General features: G+C 39.1%; 1 protein-coding gene across 5 annotated transcripts in view; it reads left to right on the top strand.

Annotated features, from left to right (window-relative positions):
- Positions 1–23,598, top strand: part of mpped1 (metallophosphoesterase domain containing 1) — a 105,567-nt gene that overhangs the window by 5,058 nt on the left and 76,911 nt on the right. For all 5 annotated transcript variants that reach the window (XR_003777840.2, XR_003777838.2, XR_003777839.2 and 2 more), the window contains exon 3: positions 5,543–5,724. Coding sequence is in view for 1 of the 5 variants with exons in the window: in XM_029116910.2 (XP_028972743.1) it covers positions 5,543–5,724 (182 nt within the window). In the remaining 4 variants the exon portion in view is untranslated. The remainder of the gene's footprint in view (positions 1–5,542; positions 5,725–23,598) is intronic.

Raw genomic sequence — 23,598 nt, 5'->3', positions numbered from 1 at the left:
CGTAATTCTTGAGATATAGGGTACCAATTTTCTCTCAGGAACAACTACATGTTTGCTGTATGAAACTCACAGGCTGTGTACGACATGTAAAAAGGTACTGGCAATTCAAAGCACTGCATGTTTTCTTTTCTATTGTAAAAAAATATTACTTCACAATACTATTCTGATGCTCTGGAGTCTCTGCAAGCTAAAGATCTAAATCCTTCAGATTTCAATTGGTTTACCTCATTTTATATAAGTATTTAGGTGTAGAAATAATTTAGGTAATACATATATATCATAAAATTGTTTCCAATAGCTCTAACATGCCCAGAAATAGAGAACGGAATTGCTTGAGGAAGCATGTTTTGACTATGTCAAAATAATTCAACGGTTTGAAAGGGTTGTCAATGTTGTAATAAAATACAAATGATCCCCTGAAGAAGAATTTGCAGGTCCCTAGCATGTTTGTAAAAGGCTGGTCTAAGGTCCCTTCCAATGTGTTCTTATATTGATAAAAAATACCATTATTCACACTGCAAGGAATGGAAAGGTTTTGAAAAAAGGGGCGTAAATAACATTGATCTTACATTTCTGAGTGTTGTTAGATGTCTTTTTCTAAGCTATTGTATTAGTATAAAATTATATTTATCCCCTTTTCTACCATTAACAATTGCTGAGTATTTGAATAATTTTATAAAGTTACAGTTTTTCCCTCAGATCATTATCAAGGGTGCCAATTAGTTTGGACCTTACTATACAGGCAGGCAGGCAGGCAGGCAGACACTCAAAATGCCATCCTCTATTCCTGTTTCTTCTCTTTCTGACTGCTTTGTTTCAATGTGACTCACTCTCATGCTGTTTCTCTGTATGTCTTTTTCACTGCCTGTCTGTTTTTTTCTCTCACCATCTTTATTTTTCATTTTTCTTTCTGTCTCTCTTTATTTCAGTTTTTTTCTCTCCCCCATTGTATCATCTGTGGTGGTAAAGGTTGTGTGTTAAGGGACACAGGGCTCACTGGATTTGTAACTGTAGTACTTATATGGGACACTTTTGTTCACCAGCTCCCCTTGGGGACTTTCTGGATCTGCTGCAGAGACTTGCACAAACTCCCACAGGACTCCACATGCTTCTTTTTCTTTCTTTTTTTTTTCTGCCCCCTTTCCCGTTCATCTTTCTTCTTTTTTTTACTGTCAATAGGGGATGGTAGAATATAATAATTCCATAATGTTAATTACTTAAAATGGCAAATGTGCGGATTATTCACTTCCCACAGGTCTAATTCAAGGTTCATATATGCCCCCCCCCCCCCCCCCCCCCACACACACACACACACACACAGCTTGGGCAGGGGAACTAAAAAATCAACTGTAAAATGATAGCTGTATCGTGTTAAGACAAATAACAAAAAATTCCAAAAACGTAGCTAAATAACTAGTTCAGTTTATATTTAGTGATGGGAAGTTTGATTTCTGAAGTCGTTCAGTAAAAAGAACAAATCTTTAAAGTAATTTTGTTCATTTGTGTCACTAATGTCCAGAGCACACTAGACCACCTACTGGCAAACAATCAATCGTTCATCATTCAGACCATCACATTGAACAACGCCATCATTTAAGTTAAGTTTCAAAGTTTTTTTATAACTTAAACAGAAGATCTGTGTGTATGTTCTATAAAGCTGTATTTATCTCATTCAGTAATCAATATATTGTTACTGACTACTGGAATTTGTATTTTTCTTCTAGACTGCTCCCGACAGATTTATAGTTTTCTCTGCGCACATGATCCAAAGTTGTTGGTCGATATATACATTGGGCTGAGCTGAAGGACAGCATATTGTTGCGAGTTGACAGTACAGAGGACAAACAAGTACATTGATGAGGTGCCCATAGGCATTTATTAACATAAAATGGAACTCCAACGGAGCAAATTCACAACCACAATGCAGTTTGCTTGAAAGCTGACATGCCATGCCTTCAGGCCCTCACGTAGACTGACAGGAGCAGATTTTGTAGCCTGTAAAGAAAAAAGAACAAGAAACAACACACACTTTTATACTCCGTTTGTCTATTTTCCACTTCTTTCTGGGTGACGTTAATAGTCTCCCTATAATAGCCTCCCGATTAGTTGTAATCAGATGCAGCTTAGTTTTTCTCTCTTGCGCCGTCCACAATATTCCAGGCTCTCTTGCACGTGCACCAGCTGGTCTGGACTATTCTGACCCCCATAAGCATCCATCCACACCCTAGAGACGTAGAAGGGTGGTATAGCGCTAAATTCCAAAGGCTGTGAAACTGGAAGAGGCACTCCTTGTTCCCATATGCTGCATCTTGTAGAAATATTCCTTCTGGGCCAGGAACCACAGAGTCACCCGCATGTTTTGGTCCTTGGCCTGGGTGCAAAGGCGGTTGACATGGAGGTCTGTTCTGCAAGAAGTGGTGGGCATGCACTGGTCTACAAGAAGGTACAACTGGAACAGCTCCATGGCATCATCTTAATGGTAGTCAGAGGGAGACCTCTTCCAGAAACCGGGTGGCATAGTCAGTCATGACCAGGAAGTATTTATGTTCTTGGGGCAAATGCCAATTTGTTCAAAAGGCACCTCTATGACGGGAAGTGGAAGTAATGGTGCTGACAGACTGTGTTCTGCTGAAAAAACAAGGCTCACCAGCATAATGGTGCTGCCAGAGTCCAATATTGCTGTGGTCACTCGATCCTGCAGATGGTGCCAGGATGCAAGTGGAGACTCACAGCTGTCCTGGTGGATGAGCATGGTTTATGAGCATGGCACCAAGGGTTGGTAGGCATGGGCTTATCCTGGGGACTGGGCTCGAGTGGATGCCTGTCCTGTCTCTGGCAGGATAGAATGGCCTCCAAGCGCTCTACTTGGTCAGTCATTTGGGAGATAGCGGATAATGATGTACATGATCCAGAGAAAGAAGTATCCCAGAGCCAACTCAGTCTCCAGTTGGGAGCAGTTGTTTTCTCTGGAGACCGGCCCAACCAGGACAGGATTTTTTCCATAAGCCGAGGAAAGTCATGCATCCCCAGGAGTGGTGGGGAGTGTCTGCTGCACCTCCCTGGTTGGAAAGGCCCAAGTTTTTGCCAACTCTCTGACATAACCCAATCCTCCTTTTCAGCCACCAGCTCAAACACATGCTGGTATACACCTCAACGTCATGCTGAGGTGATAGCTTGGTGAGCAGAAGGTGCTTGGTTTGGGTGAATTGGAGCCCCATTCTCTTGTTTCAGGAGCCCGACCAGCCTCTGTTTGGTTTGATTGTTCTGCTCTATTGTTGCCAACGTTAGAGAGCTGCTGCTGCTGGATGGCCCTTTGGACCGGCTGGCGAATCATGTTCTCTATATTGTACTGCACAACTTCCTTACACTAATATGGGAACATAATAACAACAACAATAAAAAAATACCTCGCATGGCAGGAAAACATGCTTGGCTGGACTTATGCCCACAATTATGCCTGCATCTTTCATCAGTATAGTGAGTTGGGAGCACAGAGGACAAACACAAGTTAATTGGTGGAGTGCCCAAAGATGTTTTTTTTTTTTTTTACATAAAACAGGAGTGCACTTACAACAAAATGCTAGCTAAAGTTTACACTGCCTTAGGGCCCTTATTTAGGTGGACAGGAGCACATTTAAGAGTCACCGTCTATGAACAGAAAAGAGAAGATTAACGTCACACACATTTAGTGTCTGCTTATCTATTTTCCACTCCTCGTTGGTTGGCTAATAGTTTGTTCTAATCAGAGGCAGCTGTGCCTAGACTGAGCTCATGACACCAGGTCATGGTACCAATGTAACCACTTCGATCCAAATGCCCCACTGTGGGGCTCAAAGCAGCAAACCTTTGAACACAAAGAAACGTTGTTTCAGTCGCCCCATAAAAGCGGAGGCCCTTGCTGAGCAGAACAATGACCCAAAACCAGTTGTTAAATTAGGCTGGCACATGGAGTCAGAATGAGAACTTAGGGTAGCTGAGCTCCGGTACTTCAAATGATCAGCAGTTAAAATGTTAGACACAACAGGCGCTATTCTGTGCTGATTTTACAATTGTATACCCCAATCTATTGTTACTGACAGCATGTTTGGAGACTTTGACAAGTTCTTAAATTCTCACTAGACACTGCTCTGAAATAGAAGCACTCTAGTTAGAGTAGAGGTTCCCAAACTAAAGGTCGGGGGAGAATGTTTTAAAATGTACTCTCATAGCCTCAAATAACATTTTTACGAGTATATCATCTTTCTTCAAATGGTTGAGGTCACGAGAATATTTAGATATCGAAATGGGGTTGTCGGCCAAAAAAGTTTGGGAACCCTTGAGTTAGAGCAACATAGTGTGCACTGTATTTATGAATTTATGACTGTCACAAGAAAGATTTGTCAGATGGGATGGTTTCCCGCCCATTTGGGCTTTTTTTGTGACAGTGTGCAGTCATAAATTTGGTGGGCAGGTTGATTACAGATACGGTTGTATAGTAAAAATATTCTTGTTTATTTTGGGAGTCTGCAGGTGACTGCTATACTTTAATGCTATACTTTCAACAAAACCTGGCAACCCTGGTTCTAGAATGCAAGGTGCAAGCGCGAAAGTGGACAAACAGAACAAATAGCAGGAAAAACAATCATTCAATCAAAAAGAACAAATAGCAGTCACATGTTATTGTTTTTGTCTGTACAGTAGCCAGAGTGAAAAGTTGCTAACTTGCTAAGTTTATTTATATGGAAACTAAATAATGCAGATGTAAGTACATTGTTGACTATCTATCTACAGTAACTTAAGCAGCCATTTCTAGAGATGTGGTATTTGAACTAAGCAAGCACATAATACTCTCAGTTAGCTGTGCTAACGTTAGCTAACATTCTGTGAAATGGGTTTGTAGGTCATAGAAACCTGAGACAAAGAGACCTATCTGAGTCAAACAGAACTTTATAGCCACCTGAATTTGTGACTTTGAACAAGAATGAATGTTTATTTGATGAGAGTGGTTCGATGAGGGGGGATTTTTAAACTCCACAGTCAAGATGGAAAAAGAAGCTGGAAGCAGTTAAAGGAGGAATCTACAGTATATTTGGGTGGATTAACATATTAAATATTACTTTAACTGACTGAATATTTGGTTAATTTACTTTTTATTCATAATTACGTAGTTAGCTTATTATTTTGCACATGACAAATATGTGGTGTTTTTAATCCCGTCTATCCCCGCTCATTTGAGTTCCGTCAACTCCCAAAATAGAGGGCCCCCCCACCTCCAAAATCCTTATTTAACCACTGGCCGAAACATACTTCCAGTTGAGAGGGTTTGGGATGAGTTGGAAGGCAGAGTGAAGGAAAAGCAGGCAACAAGTGCTCAGTGTACAGTATGTGGGAACTCCTTCTAGATGGTAATGAGGTAGTCCCCTGGAAAAGCACCTCATGAAACTGGTTGAAAGAATGCAAAGGAGTGTGCAAAGCTGTCATGAAGGCAAAGGGTGGCTACTTTGAGAGAGAATTGTTTTTCTGACTTTTCCACTCTCTCTTCTTCAATCTCTTTCTACTGTAGGGTGGACCCCCTTCCCCATGACACTCCAAAACCGCCGGGTTACACTCGTTTTGTATGTATCTCAGATACTCATTCCCGTACGGATGCCATACAGATGCCCTATGGAGACGTGTTCATCCACGCTGGTGACTTCACTGAGCTGGGTCTGCCTTCGGAGGTCAAGAAGTTCAATGATTGGCTAGGTAAGACTGACAAATCTTATCAAGGGATAATCTATGGCATGTTTGTGTAAAAAGTGTCTTATGTGTCAATTTCAATTTTACTAGGAAATGGCTACGCTTAACTCAAACTGACTGCACATTATTCAGCTCTAGGAAGGCTTGAGGAGAAATAACTGGGAACATGTTTAAAGTAGAAAAAAATCTAACCAGCATTTATTATTTATTTAAACCAAAATCTGTTTTCACATCATAGTACAATTAACAACTAAAGTCAACAATCAATCAAATGTATTTTTTAAAGCCCTTTTTACATCAGTAGTTGTCATCGAATTAGAACCCTAAAAATACAAAATGCTGAAAACAATTAGCTTAGTTTATCTAGAGTAGTACTTGTTCTAGCAGCACATCATAAACTATACACACCATATTAATCCCACATTGTCATTGGACTTTATCCCTATAATCATGAAATACTCACCAATTGCTCTGAAAATCAGGGAGTTGCCCCATGCGATTGTTAACACGGATGTATGTCATTTTCATCTGTGCTCCATTCCTACCTGTAGCTCAGCTTGTTCAAACAATGACAGAGCCAAACCCTCCCCACTCTATAACTAAGAGGACACGGCAGCAATGATTTTACTGGTAGTAAAATCGATCACTGCTTGATAGACATACAAGTTGAACAATCTTGTTGAAAGATTTTGACACATCACATTGTGCTTGGCACAAACAGTGGGTATTGGTTGTCATGGAAATAAAAAAATATTTTAGTCAATTTCTATAGGACTTACTGTATATTATACTGAAAACTTCACACCGTTTTCAAAGACCAATTCCATATTAATTTTCCTGTGAGGAAACCATTATTGTACCTACAGCATTCTATACATTCATTTGTTTATCAAGTTTTTACTAGGCTAACCCATTTTTTTATTGTCATGTCTTGTCATTTATGTCATTAATATCTAATTATTTTGCATTCGGCTTGTAGCATTGTTGTCCTGATAATAATTTGGTAATGCAAAATATTAAGTCAGGGCATGCAGGTAAAGGGAATAATTAACCTAGTTTAACCTAGGTTCTTCCATTAGCAAGACTCTAATTAGCTAATTTGATACCCCTAGCATAACATGCATAACTTCTCAATTAATCTCTGATGGTTTTGCTTTTTTTACAAGAACTGCATTCAATGTCAACTCAAAAACATACAGTTCAAATAAGAAAATATTAATAGTATTTCAGCGACTTTGAAATCAAAGGAAAACCTTACTGGAGATTTCAGATGAAAAGAAACACAAAGAAGTGTATTCATAAAATATTTGAACAGTACAATAACTATGTTTGAGGAATACCAAGAGATAAAGGAAATTCTATAACTTTGGCTTTGAATTAACCCCAAATATATAATTAATCTTAGGTAGTGCAGGTCTCATCCATTCACTTTGATTGCTTTCTTCTTTTACTGCATCCATTCCATTTGGTTGCTTTCTTCTTTTACTGTACCATAGCTGCAGTTCTAGTCCTACTTCTAGGTAGTCTTGTGTTGCCATACCTTGGGTAGTCTTACGGAGAAGCAGTGATGTCACTTTGCTCTACACGTTTCATTTACGATACCGTTCTACATGTGCAAATTTTCTTAATGATGTCTATACATTTTCATTGTACAACCGTCTATAATGTAGCCCTTTAAAGACTGCGGAAATAGCCATCTTTCCTTTCCAACTTTCCTTTCCAACTTTTTTGGAAGGGAAAGTAAAAGGTACAGTGGTATCTTAATTTTTTCCAGTGCTGTAGTATATCAGATTAAGCATAGTAGGTCCCAAACTAGAGTGCGTTGGAAATAGAAAGCCAAAGGTAGGCCTACTATTTTGGGTTGATTTTCATACAATAGAACCGTACATGCTTTTTGGGTGTAATTTAGACCACAACTTCTTGTGGAATGGAAGAGGGGCCACAATTGGCCTTGTCTTTTCACTCAATGAAAACCTGAGTTATATTCACCTCAAGTTTGAATGTTATTACATCAATGTCATTCACATATGTTAGAAAACCTTGCATTGTTTTGTCATGCAACCCTAGCTAGGTTAATATTACTAACCATTTTAGATGGAATCCTTCAGATGCTTATGTTGACATTATCTAGCTTGGTGTAGCCAGATACCTTTGCTCAAGCAAGGATAACTGTAGCATTATAAAGTTTGTCTACACTGTCTCGTTAGCATGGGCTCAATTCCAATGACCATTCCATGGTAGTAAGATAGTAGTACAACGGTCTTGTAAGCTATTCAAGCAGCAGTGGCAAAAGCCATTCATAGTTGCTGTTTAGTAGAAGTTAACCTGTCAAAAAAATACTAACACAGGTTAGTCAATTTAGCTCAATGCTTAAAGTCCCCATACTCCCAATTGGTCCTTCAGGCACATAATTTTTTTAATCAATCCATTAATCAGTTCTGTCTCAGTCAGTAAGTTGCGTTATTAGCATCATACAAATTCATGAATGGAAACCGTACATACCCCTATCGCAAAGCTGCATTGCAAGCGGAAAACTACTCTAAAACACTCCAAACTAAGACAATTGGTGTGGTTTACCTCAAAGAACACGACAATGTTGTATTCCTCAAAATAAAGTTAAAATCTTTGCGATATAGTTCTCATTTCAAATTAACATTTACTTCCTGTGTTTACTGGTCAGTTTTGTTCACAATTGTATCAATCCTCGCATTCGTTTGGAAAGAATAAGTGTAGACAGAGTAAATGAAAGTTAGTATTCGCTAGCTAGAAAGAAAGTTACCTTTTTTGTCTTTGATATTCACCTCGGACAGTCATCTCGGTTATGGTGAACAAGTTAATTCTCAACCCTTGCCCAGAATATGGGGCAATGTATACTTTGTGTATTATAGCATCGCAGTCATAAGTATTAATTATAATCTGTCTTGTCTCCATGGGTTGAACTGGGTAACTTGATGGAATTGCATTCACCTTTAGTCCTCTGCTAAGTGAATGTGGGTCACGATCCTTTGTTTTAAAATATTTCTCACAAAAATGTTATGTCTCGTTGTTGAAGTTGCTCCATTGATTCTCCCCTAATACGACTCGGGAGAGGCAGAGGTATTGTCCCAAGTGCAGACTGGGTAGAATTTAATTAACTCAAGATCCACGAGCAGGCAAACGAGCAAGCAGAAGTTGACATTGATACAAACAAAGGAAATCCATAAGTTCAAACTTTATTTATCAAATGCACCGAATAACACAGCGTCATCCTTGTTGTCTAACACTTCCCTGAGTTGGTTTGTTGGAAAGGAGAATAAAACACCAGTCAGGTCAATTACCGTACCGCATATTCCGTTTATTACAAAAGCTTTTGGAGACAAGGTGTCGCCGCACAATGTCTAAGGATCAACAGTCAAAACATCATTTTATACTTCAACTACGCCCAAAAGATAGAGTCGTTAAGTTCACAAAGCAAGTGTGCTATTGGTCCAGTTCCAGTTCTATTCCTTATAAGGATAAATGCAAACATCTTCTTGCCCCCTTCTGGTTTCTGTCTTGTCTGTCAGACTATGTGTGTGTGTCTCTAACCTGTGTCCTGTTTCTCAAAAGATAGACATACTAAATCTTTCTCTCTCCGGCAACCGCTTGAACAGGGTTTCCTATTCTCCTACTTGCACCTTCCGTTTTAGCTCATATTACAAACAATTAATATTTTCCTTCATTGCTTACAACAGTTCACAACAGTTCACTAACTTATACAATCAATACATCTACATCCTGCACAATGTAATTATTGTGACATGGCACATTACATCTACGTAGCAAGAATGAAGAAATATATAAAGCAAAAATAGAGCAAAAAATAGAGCAATAATATACCTAAGTGTAAACTAGCAGCAATTAAAAAAGCTAGGCAAAGCAACCTATCTTCACATAGCTTGTTGAGGTTAAATTTCACGCTCATCTTGATGACATCACTGCCGAAGAACAGAAGATGTGTATGGTGGCTAAATAAATAGTTTGTTAGTGTGAGTTTGATTTCAGCCAATTCTGCAGGGTGTACAGTTTAAAAAATGTATGCTGCCGCAACATATTACTGAATGTAGTTTGAAATGTTTTAAAGTAGTTTTTGGCTTGCAATGCAATTTTGCAATAGCAGTACAAACCGTTTCCTATGGAGTTACTTCTGTTTCAGTATGAACAAACAAAAGTATTAGTATTGCAAGCAAAATAATTAATATTGAAAGCAAAACATCAACTAAAAAGTATTGAGATCAAATAAAATCTTTTGAAATGCGAAAACAGCGATGTGGGTTGCCAGACTGGGCAACATCAACAGCTCCAGTCTGTTCACACTGTAGGCTTTTTACATTTATAGAAGACATGCTATTGTGTATTGAACTTAATTTGGGTTTCTGCGAGTAAAAAATATACACCAAATCGTGCTTTCTGATACAAATTGCTAGTCGTTTATTTGTTACTCTATGCATACTATGAACTTGCCTTATCAAATTCCATATATAAGACGTGTCGATTGTATTCAATGAATAATCATCTCTTGCAACTATGTTAGATATTTAACAGGCTAAGATAAAGCTGGCTAGAAAGCTGAAACATACAAATGACAGCGTGTTATAATTTAGCTAGTTAGCTGTGGAACAGAACTAACCCAAAATCAAAATATAAACATAGCTATGCAGTATGGCCAGTATGTGTTAATTTAAGTCATACAATTTTAAGAGGCACAGCAGACAACATTCACCAAGTAAATCTGTGGCATATATTGAGTCTTGAAATAACAGTGCTTTATTAGTTGAATGATTTGTCATGTCATGACAACCAATCTGCACAACTAACCATTACACTATCTTCAAATGTTACACTCAAACTCATTATTAATGTTACATTCACACACACAAGGTTATTCCTACAGTATACCTGGAGATCCATGATTGAGACTTTCCTACAGGTAACACAGGCTACAAAGTGTTCAAATTGGCTTCCTCAATAATGGTTTCCAACACTTCCAACATTTAACCAGGAAAGGCGCATTGAGATTAAAAATCTGTTTTAAGGAGGATCCTTGCCAAGAAAGGCAGCAGCAAGTTTAAGCATTAAGAATAACAAATAGTCAACATAAAAAAAATATAAGTCATAATTTAAAAAAACATTACATTGGAAGAACCTTAAGAGCAGAAAAAAACTGTTTAGTAATTACATTTGCAGCAAACCTTATTGAACTTGTTACTAGGGGATTGTAAAAAAGGGACTGTCCATTCAACACAGTTCAATGACAATAGATCATTCTGCACACCCCTTCCTCATCAATACAGTTAGAAATATACTATACATAATAATATTGGAAACAAAGTTCCTCCTGCTGCTTAGTTTTTCCACAGCCATGGAGCCAAAGCCACGTGTGATAATAGAACACAAAAAGGGTACAAAGGAAGTGGAAACCTGAAACACAGGGTCAGTGTAAAACTATTACTGTTTCTTTGTTCACATGAACAGTATGCTGCAATTTGTAGTCATTTTGAGTAGTTGAAGGACTTGTCATAACACAGGAACAGATGTCCATTTGCTGTCTATCAAAACTAGTCCACACTTTGACAGGGTGATGAATCAGGACACAACTCATAATCCTAAACCAAAGTATGAATTCATACAATCCCTCTCTGAAGGTAGTAATACAGACCATTGGAAAAAGGGGACTCAGGGCAACACATATGTCTGATATGGAGCAAATAATAAAATAAAGAAGTGGTGTTTTTCCCCTCCCAAAATAACTACAGTAATTTCAGTCCATACTGTAGATCACCAACCCCCTTAAAGAAACTTGTGTCACTGGGGAAGGATATGAATACATTTAAATGTAATAGATGTTAACTCTACCATGCTGCTTGTATATCACTTTTGACTTTAACTACCGGGCTAGACAGAGGTGGTTGAGAGAGCACACATCCAATTTGGCCATTTCTTCTCCAAGGTGTGTTCCTGCATCCTCCTAATGTATAAAAAGATGTGTTTAAGCAGTGAGAGGAGGGAGTTCCTATTATATTGCAAAATTAATGCAAGGAAGTGTAAAAGTACAGGTGCTGGTCATGAACATGAAAAGTATGAGCATGTACAGCACTCAATACTTAGTTGAGGCTCCTTTTGCCTGAATTATTGCAGCAATGCGGCGTGGCATGGAGTCGATCAGTCTGTGGCACTGCTCAGGTGTTAAGAAAGCCCAGGTTGCTCTGAAAGTGGCCTTCAGCTCTTCTGCAATGTTGGGTCTGGCGTATCGCATCCTCCTCTTCACAATACCCCATAGATTTTCTACAGGGTTAAGGTCAGGCGAGTTTGCTGGCCAATTAAGAACAGGGATACCATGGTCCTTAAACCAGGTACTGGTAGCTTTGGCACTGTGTGCAGGTGCCAAGTCCTGTTGGAAAATGAGATATGCATCTCCATAAAGTTGGTCAGCAGCAGGAAGCATGAAGTGCTCTAAAACTTCCTGGTAGTCGGCTGCGTTGACCTTGGACCTCAGAAAACACAGTGGACCAACACCAGCAGATGACATGGCACCCCAAACCATCACTGACTATGGAAATGTTACACTGGACTTCAAGCAATGTGGATTCTGTGCCTCTCCTCTCTTCCTCCAGACTCTGGGACCTTGATTTCCAAAGGAAATGCTAAATTTACTAATCAGAGAACATAACTCAGCAGCAGTCCACTCTTTGTGAATCTCCCCCACATTTTTGAATGGGTTTTGTTTCACAATCCTCTCCAGGGTGCGGTTATCCCTATTGCTTGTACACTTTTTCTACCACATTTTTTCCTTCCCTTCACCTCTCTATTAATGTGCTTGGACACAGAGCTCTGTGAACAGCCAGCCTCTTTAGCTATGACCTTTTGTGTCTTGCCGTCCTTGTGCAAGGTGTCAATGGTCGTCTTTTGGACAGCTGTCAAGTCAGCAGTCTTCCCCATGATTGTGTTGCCTACAGAACTTGACTGAGAGACCATTTATTGGCCTTTGTCTGTGTTTTGGGTTAATTAGCTGATTAGAGTGTGGCACCAGATGTCTTCAATATTAAACCTTTTCACAATATTCAAATTTTCTGAGATACTGAATTTGGGGTTTTCATAATGTTAGTGTTATAATCATCAAAATTAAAAGAAATAAACACTTGAAATATATCAGTCTGTGTGGAATGAATGTATACATTATACAAGTTTCACATTTGAATAGAATTACTGAAATAAATAAACCTTTTGATGATATTCTAATTTTATGACCAGCACCTGTACAGTTAGTTTTGGAAAAAGCGTGAAGAATTGGGACACAACTAACACATTAATATGACTTAATATTATGCTGCCTATGATAAACTAGACACAGTCCACAATGATTCTGCTAGCTCCACTTCCTACCTATCAAAGGAATTGTAAGCTTAACTAATAGGGAATATCAAGGCCACTTGTATCATCTGTTATAGATACACTCAGTGAGGATGAGATACATGTGGTATGTGAACATTACTTCCAATACTGTCTGTCACCACTCTCCTCCACTCCAACCACCTGTTTTGGTCATCTGGACCTCCTAAACAGACAGACAATAGAACCCTAAATAATTAGTTATTTAACTGTTCCAACTGTTACAAGGCACAAAACATTTTACCGTAGCTTTTTTCTGGTGTCCTCCTTGTTATAAAGGTAGCTAGGTCAGCTAACCAGTGCCATTGGGCTGGCTGGCTAGCTACTAATTATTGAAATGTATTTTATCCGAAATTAAAAATTGCTCACATATAAACAATTATTAGGCAAATATATACGGGCTAGGTTGTTTAGTCAACATACTGTTGCACTTATTTCACATGCATCCATGCATGACAGCCTGCCTACCTATTAATGTAGCAAGCCTACAACATAAACAGACTTGAGCTGTTGATGTTGCGAAGACTGGTTGACCAATGGAGATTAATTTCCTCTCTTAAACACGCCCACCGTGAAATTTGTGTCATAAACTCGCAACCGCAAAAAAACAAAATCCAGGGTAACGTAACCAAAGATTAAAAAAACTGCAGCCAAAAACATATTTGTTTTAACCCAATCGCGTTATCAAGAAAAAAATATTTCCTCTCAAATAATTATTTGCATTCATTTTCAATCAATTTGTTTTCACATTTCAAAAGATTTAATTTGCAATATATTTATATTTTAGAGTTCAATACATTTCAGTTGATGTTTTGCTTTCAATATTAATTATTTTGTTTGCAATACTAATACTTTTGTTTGTTCTTATTGAAACAAAATTAACTCCATAGTTTCCATTCAAGAATTTGGACGATGCTAATAACGCTAATTACAGACTGGTACAGAGCTGAATAATGGGTTATTTGAAAAAATTACTATGGGCCTTCTGGGACATGTGAAAGTTCTGATAAATATGGATTTTGGACGAACTATCCCTTTAATGCTGTCCAGCTAAATATTCAAACTTGGTGTGATTTTAATTTGCGAAAGCGGTTTAATTTCAAGATGTCATTTTATGACAAGATGATATGTCCTTGTAATCCCATACTAGCTTACTATACTGTTCTGGAAAAAATTAAGAGACCACTGCACCTTTTTCTTTCCTTTCTAAAAAAGTCGAAAAGGAAGGTTTTGAGTGAGGAACAGAAGGGTTAAAATTAAGAGACTACTGCAAATTGAATGCTTTTGTTCCTCACTAAAAACGTTCCTTTTCAACTTTTTTAGACAGGACAGAAAAAGGTGCAGTGGTCTCTTCATTTTATCCATAGTTGTATACTTAACAGTACATACTTTACCATCACCGGTGTGTCACAAAATGTCAGTATGTAGTGAAAGTGGGTGAAATTTGTTGTAGCTTAAATTCTAGGGGAACTATTACCACGTCATATAATGTAACTGAATATTACCCTTTATGCATGGGTGCAAATTACTTGATAGGTTACATTAGTTTTGTACTCTTGTCTTATTTTTTTTACTTGTTGTGTTGGTGATTAAATTGTACACTTCCTTTTGAATTGCTACAACTTATTTCTAATATTTTTGGGAAAGTTTGGTCTGAAATGTCCCCAAATAAATTAGACAATATATAATATGGACTATTTAAGCTGTTTTTACTTGACTGCAACCAAGATAAGATATTATTTTTTACTGTTGTAGTGAAGGAGGTAGGGACATTGGGTGATAGTTCAATATGTTTTCTTGACTTTAATAGTGAAAATCTAGGGCAACCAGTTGCAAAATGTATGTATTGGGTTTTTCACTCAACTTCAAAGACTTTGAAAATGATAATGAATGGAGAAATGAAATAGAGATGAAAAGATAAAAAGGAACAGCCTGATCAGTTCATGTGCAGTACTCAGACCAGTAACATTACAGATAACGCTGCACACATCGCTGTTAGTGTCATCCTAAAACATGAAGACCACGTTGGCTCTTAGAAAATGTCACATACTAAAGCTTTAGAAACCTATGGATTTGCTGCCTGTGTTTTTAGCACCTGTCTTTTAGCGAAGGGAGGGGAGGTGGAGGGGACAAGGAGGAGAGGGGCGGAGAACAAAAGGGGTGGATCAAGATAGAGATTGTGGGCAAAAGAGGGAGCCGGGAGAGCAGCTCAGCCACCCAAGAATAGTTGACAGAGAGCACAAGCTAAAAGCCAACTTCCCTGCAATCTAGGTCTCTTTTCTGCAGGCGAGAGAGACCTAGAGAAAGACCGCAAGGAAATAAAACCCACTGTATGCATGGTGGGCCTTATGAAGTCTTTTGTTTTCCATCTATACACCTTTCCTCCTCTTTCTGCAATTTTGCTGGGTTTCTCAACCGCTCGCTCATACTTATAATCTGGATTATTTTCCTGTTCCGTTCTCTCTTATCTGGCTCAGTTTCTCTCGGAGTCTGGCTCTCACTTGCTCTAACACTTTCACTTTGTCCCCTTCTCACTCACTACGTATGTGCACTCCGGCTCTATGGAGACCTCAGTATTGGGCTCAACATTTCTGCTTTTATTCTATCCGTTGAACCTTATGACAAATTACATAAAAAACAGTCAAATCGCAATGAAAACATGCTCAACTATTAGTTGTTTACTGCTCTTTCTTTGTCTGAATGTCTGAGTGTCTTTCTTTCATGCTTTTTTCTTTTGTCTGATTCGTCTTCCTCTCTCCCTACGTGAAGATATTAATGTCTCTCTCTTTCCCTTTCTAATTAGCATAACGGCAGCTTCTTCTCTCTGCTTTTCTCTCAGTATGTTTAGCAGAAACGCGGCTCCAAGTACTTTTGGCACAGGCTCAAAGCTTTGTCAGTGCTTGTGGAGGAGAAACAGGAGAGAGGTGGTTGAGTTGAACTTAATCCCAAGACCTATCTTTTGCTGGATGTCCTTAACGCTTGGCCCTTTGGGACTGAGAAGACCTGAATCTTGTAGTTTCAGTGATCTAGAAGGTAATGATTTGCTCCCCAAACCCAGAGGTTTGGTCTGAGGGCAATTAATTACGATGCTGCATCTCCGGCATGGTCTCAGATTTGAATGGAGAAAGAGTTAAAAAGATGAGATGGCGAAAGCGTGGAGAAAAAAGAGAGAGAGGACGAGAGACAGAGTGCAGCAGCGCCAGTCCAATTCTCTTCAATAATGGGGTCTTTGATCAGCGTGCAGTGCCTCTCATACAGTGTACACACACACGTACATGCACACTCTCTCACACTGCTACACAAAGTGCTGCTGACACATCCTTTATGAATCAATACAGGTCAGAAAATACACTGTCAAAATGGCAGTAGACCCAAACCATATGACAAACTAGTACTATGCATTTTTACTGAGACGTTTCAGTGTGTGTGCGTGTGTGTTTGTGCATGTGTGTTCATCCCTGTGGGCGTCTATTAGAACAAGAGTTGTACTTTAGATTTGAGCAGCATCTTCATTCATCACATGAGAAAGCGGCGGGTGATGGCGGAGTGAGCCCTGAATACAGTGCTAGATGTTCTCCATGCAGCTTTCTTCCCACCGGATCTCAATTTGGGTATGAGTCCAACAAGGTTCAAGTGTGGAGCAGCTTTGAAACTTAAAAGCTATGCTCTCTCTCTTTCTCCCTCTCTCTCCCTCTCTCTCTCTCTCTCTCTGTCCTTCTCTCTATTTTCTCTGTCTTTGTCTGTCTCTCCCTCTGTCTCTTTCTAACTTTTGAACCTCTTCTTAACTATGTTTCTTTTTCTCCATGTCTCTCAATTTTTTACTCCATTTTTGATTTAATAGTTAGCAGATGCTTCTTTCCAAGCCACTTACAGTAATGTATACAGACATTTTGTCAATTTTTGTGCCCTGTTGCTCTCTCTCCCATATCTTAGTTTTTCTCACTCTGCAGCGATTTCTTGAGTTGTCAGAGTTGGGTTCAGAGACTCCTGTTTCTAGGGTACTACTCTTTATTTAGAGCCTGTTCCTCGCTGCTCCACTTTCTCCTGAATAATAGATAGCTAGCATCTATGATTCGATTGCCGTGTAGGCACTTTGGGAGAGTGGTGTGTGTGTTGCAATTCTGTCAGGTGTTGTACCCCAAAGTACACATCCATAGCATATACATTGGGTATAGAAAGTCACCACCTCTCTTTTTTCTCTTTTTGTTGCTTTACAGCCTGAAATTAGACTTTTCCTGGATTTATTTACCCACAGTATCCCAGTAAAAAAAAAAAATCATTAAAATGAAAACAGTATTATACTGAATAAAAGCAGCATAGAGGACTTCACTGCTTAATAGTGCAATTCAAAGCAAATAATCCTCTACTGGCATAAGGGTACTTTAAAAAGATCTGTAAGTTAAAGTTGTGGAAAGGCTTAGTCTATCCCAAGGAGCATAGTTAAGTACCAATATTAAGAAATGGAAGGCGTATTGCATAACCCAATCTTGCATGGATCAGGCTGTCCCTTCAAACTGGATGAGACTGATCAGATAGGCTACAAAGAAGCCAATTGCAACTTTGAAGGAGCTTCAGGGTTTTATGTCAAAGACTGGTCAATGTGTGTCTGTGACCAGAATGTAACAATATTTCCACAAATTCGGCCTCTATGGGAGGGTGGCAAGAAAAGAAAACACTCATAAAAGTCAACATTAAATCTTGTTTGAGCTTTGCCTAAAAACACATTGTAGAATACCAAAGTGGCAAAAAGATGCTGTGGTCAGCTGAGTGCAAAATATGTCTGAAAATGGGAAGATGGTTCACATTTCAACATGACAATGACCCAAAGCCCACTGCCAAAGCAAAGATACCATGGCTGAAGGCCAAGAAGGTGAATGTCCTTGAGTGGCGTAGTCAGAGCCCCTACCTAAATCCCATTGAGAATCTCTGGAACGACTTGTTTAGTTGTGCAAAGTTAGTAGAAACATATTCAAAGAGACTCATGGCTGTAATTCGAGAAAAAGGTGGTTCCACCAATTATAAACTCAGGAAGGTGTATACTTATCCAAATAGGGTATTTTGCTGTTTTTTCTTTTTTTCTTTTCACTTATTGTGTTTATAGTTGTGCTCATAGGTTTGCATACCCTGGCAGAAATTGTGACATTTTGGCATTGATTTGGAAAATATCTATTTAAGGATAGTGATCACATGAAGCCATTTATTATCATAGTTGATATGATATCATAGTTGATAATGATAACAGAAATGACACAAATGGCCCTGAGCAAAAGTTTACATACCCTTGAATATTTGGCCTTGTTACAGGCACACAAGGTGGCATGCACAGGTTAAAATGGCAATTTAAGGTTAATTTCACACACCTGTGGCTTTTAAATTGCAATTAGTGTCTATGTATAAATAGTCAATGTGTTTGTTAGCTCACACATGGATGCACTCAGAAAGTTAGATACTGAGCCATGGGTAGCAGAAAAAACTGTCAAAAGACCTGCGTAACAAGGTAATTTAACTTTAAAAAGATAGAAAAGGATATAAAAAGACATTCAAAGCCATGCAAATGCCAATCAGTACTGTTCACTCACTTCTTAAGAAGTGTAAAATGTGGGTTCTCTTGATACCAAGTCAAGGTCAGGTAGACCAAGAACAATTTCAGCCAAAACTGCCAGAAGAATTGTTCAGAATTCAAAGAAAAAGCCACTGGTAACCTCAGGAGAAATACAGGCTGCTCTGGAAAAGGACGGTGTGGTTTTTTCAAGGAGCACAATATGACGATACTTGAACAAAATTGAGCTGCATGGTCGAGTTGCCAGAAAGAAGCCTTTAACTGCAACAATGCCACAAAAAAAGCCTGGTTACAATATGCCCGACAACACATTCACACGTCTGACAGCTTCTGGCACACTGTAATTTGGAGTGACCCGACCAAAATAGAGCTTTATGGTCACAACCATAAGCACTACGTTTGGAGAGGGGTCAACAAGGCCTATAGTGAAAAGAATACCATCCCCACTCCAGTCTCCTGACCTTAATACCATCGAGCCACTCTGGGGAGATCTCAGAAATGCGGTTCATGCAAGACGACCAAAGATTTTGCATGACCTGGAGGCGTTTTGCAAGAATTCGGGGACTTTAGATTTTTGTTAGATTTTTATTTGTTTTATGTGTAAGGGTTTTCATTTAATGCTGTAAGGTAACAAAAGGTGAAATTTTTGAGTGGTGACTTTCTGTATCCACTGTAACTCCTTCTTGTTGTCTATATAACCGAAAATGTTAGTTTCAAGTTAATGAACGATGTCTGTTTGACTGAGTCTGTCTGACTCTGCCTGTCAGGCCTCAGTAAAATACCTTTTTTGTTTGTTTAACCATTGAATTACAAAAAATATACAGATCTATGAAATATAAAAAATCTGCTGAACTAGATTCTCTAATTTGAGAATTTATAGGATTATTCCACAAGTAATGCACAAATAAAACTAAATGCAGTTTTAATGAATTCTGTAGATTTCTAGAGTTAGCCATTCCTGAGACCACAAAGATATTACAGAAAAAAGTTCAGAAATTCGGGGGTCCTTGAACATATCTGGCTTCTGTTGTCCAGATAAGAGAGTGACTGAGCTTTTGGTTCCAGATTGGCTGATTTGTTGATAATTTTGTTCACAGAAAAAGCATATGGAAGAATCAAAACTTTAAATGCTGTTTATCATCTCCCTGACAAGGCCTGAATGGGGAAACAAGTGCCTGGTCAAGAGGTGGCAGCCGAGCTGCGTTCAAGACCCCCATTTTGCAGCCCTTGCCCAATTGCAGGAGAGGGCGCGTGTGTGCGGAAATATTGCTGTTAATAAGGAGATTTTAAGTATAGAATGTTCTTGACTTATATAGTCAGTCTCCCGACCTGAATCAAATTGAGTATGCTTTTTACTTGGTGAAGACTGAAGATAAAAATCCAATGAAACAAACAAAAGCTTAAGATGGCTGCATTACATGTATTACCCATTATCCGATGATGTCTGTGGGTCACAGACTTCAGACAGTCATCAAATGCACAGGATTTGCAACCAAGTACTAAATATGACATCTTTATTAAAGCTGAAGTTCATAAGGTTTTTGTATTAACACATTGCGGTTCTCTTAATCTGGATTATGGATGAATACCTACCATATAAAATGGTCCCAGGCCTGCATCTGAAAAACCTTTGTATACGGTGTACTGCTGCTAAGGAAAAAAGTGGTCGGCTCATGCAGTGGCAGGAAAAATGCTCCTGCGCACAGGAAGTGATGCGTTTGATGTATCAAACAAAGAGCTGAGGATAAAAAATATAAGGAAGTGACTACTCTCATTTTGTGGATCTAGCAGTGAGACAATTTTATTAAAAAATTTAAGAAGTTCATACTGTTGTTAGTAATTGGCTATAACTAATTACCTGGCAAAAACTATTGGCCAATTTGATTAACTAGCTAACCTTCTGTGGATAATGAGGCGAGCTGCCAAGGTAATTATGTAGCCGTCTGTACATGCTGTTTGCTTTGTTTACCAGCCCAGCTAGTAGTACTGTAATCAGAAACCATTACCATGGCAAGTTTAGACTAGTAGCTACTGTAGCTACTGTATTCTCATGTTTCTGTATTTATCCTACATCAGATACATTTAGTTTAATTAATTTTAGTTTATAATTAAAATAATGGCATGTCAGTTTACCTGGTCAGATCAAGGTGTATTTTTAGATTAGTTGAATAAAGTGAACAGATAACATGCAGGGCTTTAAGAGTGAACTGATGTCACACCAGTGACAGGTGAGATTTCTGGGAAAACGATGTGGAAATACTTTCTTGAAAGTTACTTCAGATTAAAGGTAATGTCTTTTTTTTGGTCCCCATAACTATAGTGAGTATTTATAAATGGGCTGCAATTCCTGTACAGTTTATGAATGTAAATACTCTCAAGGTAAAGCTGACAGACTGCCCTTTAACCTTTTCAGTCACAATGCACTGGAGTACAGAGACAAAACAATAAAATATCTGTTATCACAGACATACTACTGTATTTATGACAAACTCCACTGTAGGTTACTGACAGTGGCCTGACTCTGTTTGGATTTTTTTAAACTGAGAAGACAACATCTGTCTTTTTTGAGTTTGCCAATTTGAGTGTGTGTGTGAGAGAGAGAGATAGTAAGAGCTTGCATCTGTACCAATGTTTAACTTCCTAACTACATTATAAATAGAAAAGCCATTATGTTGTAGAAATAATAATGGAAATCAAGGGCAAACCAGTATGTCTGTGCCTATATGGGCATTATTTACAGTTATTATCTAAATTATCTAAAGTCTGCATACCCTTGGAGAATTGGGAATATACACTCACCTAAAGGATTATTAGGAACACCTGTTCAATTTCTCATTAATGCAATTATCTAATCAACCAATCACATGGCAGTTGCTTCAATGCATTTAGGGGTGTGGTCCTGGTCAAGACAATCTCCTGAACTCCAAACTGAATGGGAAAGAAAGGTGATTTAAGCAATTATGAGCGTGGCATGGTTGTTGGTGCCAGACGGGCCGGTCTGAGTATTTCACAATCTGCTCAGTTACTGGGATTTTCACGCACAACCATTTCTAGGGTTTACAAAGAATGGTGTGAAAAGGGAAAAACATCCAGTATGCGGCAGTCCTGTGGGCGAAAATGCCTTGTTGATGCTAGAGGTCAGAGGAGAATGGACCGACTGATTCAAGCTGATAGAAGAGCAACTTTGACTGAAATAACCACTCGTTACAATCGAGGTATGCAGCAAAGCATTTGTGAAGCCACAACACGCGCAACCTTGTGGCGGATGGGCTACAACAGCAGAAGACCCCACCGGGTACCAATCATCTCCACTACAAATATGAAAAAGAGGCTACAATTTGCACGAGCTCACCAAAATTGGACACTTGAAAACTGGAAGAATGTTGCCTGGTCTGATGAGTCTCGATTTCTGTTGAGACATTCAGATGGTAGAGCCAGAATTTGGCGTAAACAGAATGAGAACATGGATCCATCATGCCTTGTTACCACTGTGCAGGCTGGTGGTGGTGGTGTAATGGTGTGGGGGATGTTTTCTTGGCACACTTTAGGCCCCTTAGTGCCAATTGGGCATCGTTTAAATGCCACGGCCTACCTGAGCAATGTTTCTGACCATGTCCATCCCTTTATGACCACCATGTACCCATCCTCTGATGGCTACTTCCAGCAGGATAATGCACCATGTCACAAAGCTCGAATCATTTCAAATTGGTTTCTTGAACATGACAATGAGTTTACTGTACTGAAATGGCCACCACAGTCACCAGATCTCAACCCAATAGAGCATCTTTGGGATGTGGTGGAACGGGAGTTTCGTGCCCTGGATGTGCATCCCACAAATCTCTATCAACTGCAAGATGCTATCTTATCAATATGGGCCAACATTTCTAAAGAATGCTTTCAGCACCTTGATGAATCAATGCCACGTAGAATTAAGGCAGTTAAGGCGAAAGGGGGTCAAACACAGTATTAGTATGGTGTTCCTAATAATCCTTTAGGTGAGTGTATGTACCATTTGTAAAGAAAACATGAGGAAGCAGGCAAAACACGTTCCTTTTATTTCTTATGGGATTAATTTTCAACTGTAGGTTATAACAGAATGGCACAATCATAAAACTAAACATGGCAACAAAGAAAAAATGTACTGACCCCTGTTCAAAAGTCGGCATACCCTGAGTTCGTAATACTGTGTATTGCCCCCTTTAGCATCAATGACAGCGTGCAGTCTTTTGTAATAGTTGTCTATGAGGCCACACATTTTTGCAGGACGTATAGGTGCCCATTCGTCTTGGCAAAATGCCTCCAGGTCATGCAAAATCTTTGGTCGTCTTGCATGATCTCAAAACTGAGATCTCACCAGAGTGGTTCAATGATATTAAGGTCAGGAGACTGCGATGGCCAGTCCAGAACCTTCACCTATTTCTGTTGTAACCACTGAAGGGTCAACTTGGCCTGGTGCTTAGAGTCACTGTGGTGCTAGAAAATCTAAGAGTGTCCCATGCGCAGCTTTCATGCAGAAGAATGCAAATTGTTTGCCAGTATTTTCTGATAACATGCTGCATTCTTCTTGCCATACATTTTCACAAGAATCCCTGTGCCTTTAGAGCTCACCCCCCCCCCAAAACATCAGTGAGCCACCACCATGCTTCCCAGTGGGGATGGTATTCTTTTCACTATAGGCCTTGTTGACCCCTCTCCAAACTTAGTGCTTATGGTTGTGACCATAAAGCTCTATTTTGGTCGGGTCACTCCAAATTACAGTGTGCCAGAAGCTGTCAGGCGTGTGAAGGTGTTGTCGGGCATATTGTAACCGGGCTTTTTTGTGGCACTGGCGCAGTAAAGGCTTCTTTCTGGCAACTCGACCATGCAGCTCATTTTTGTTCAAGTATCTTTGTATTGTGCTCCTTGAAACAACC

The sequence above is a fragment of the Esox lucius genome, chromosome 23 (genome assembly GCF_011004845.1).
Source record: "Esox lucius isolate fEsoLuc1 chromosome 23, fEsoLuc1.pri, whole genome shotgun sequence".
NCBI classification, from domain to species: Eukaryota; Metazoa; Chordata; class Actinopteri; order Esociformes; family Esocidae; genus Esox; species Esox lucius.
The sequence above is the reverse complement of the archived record's forward strand: the minus strand, read 5'-3'. Positions and strand labels throughout refer to the sequence as shown.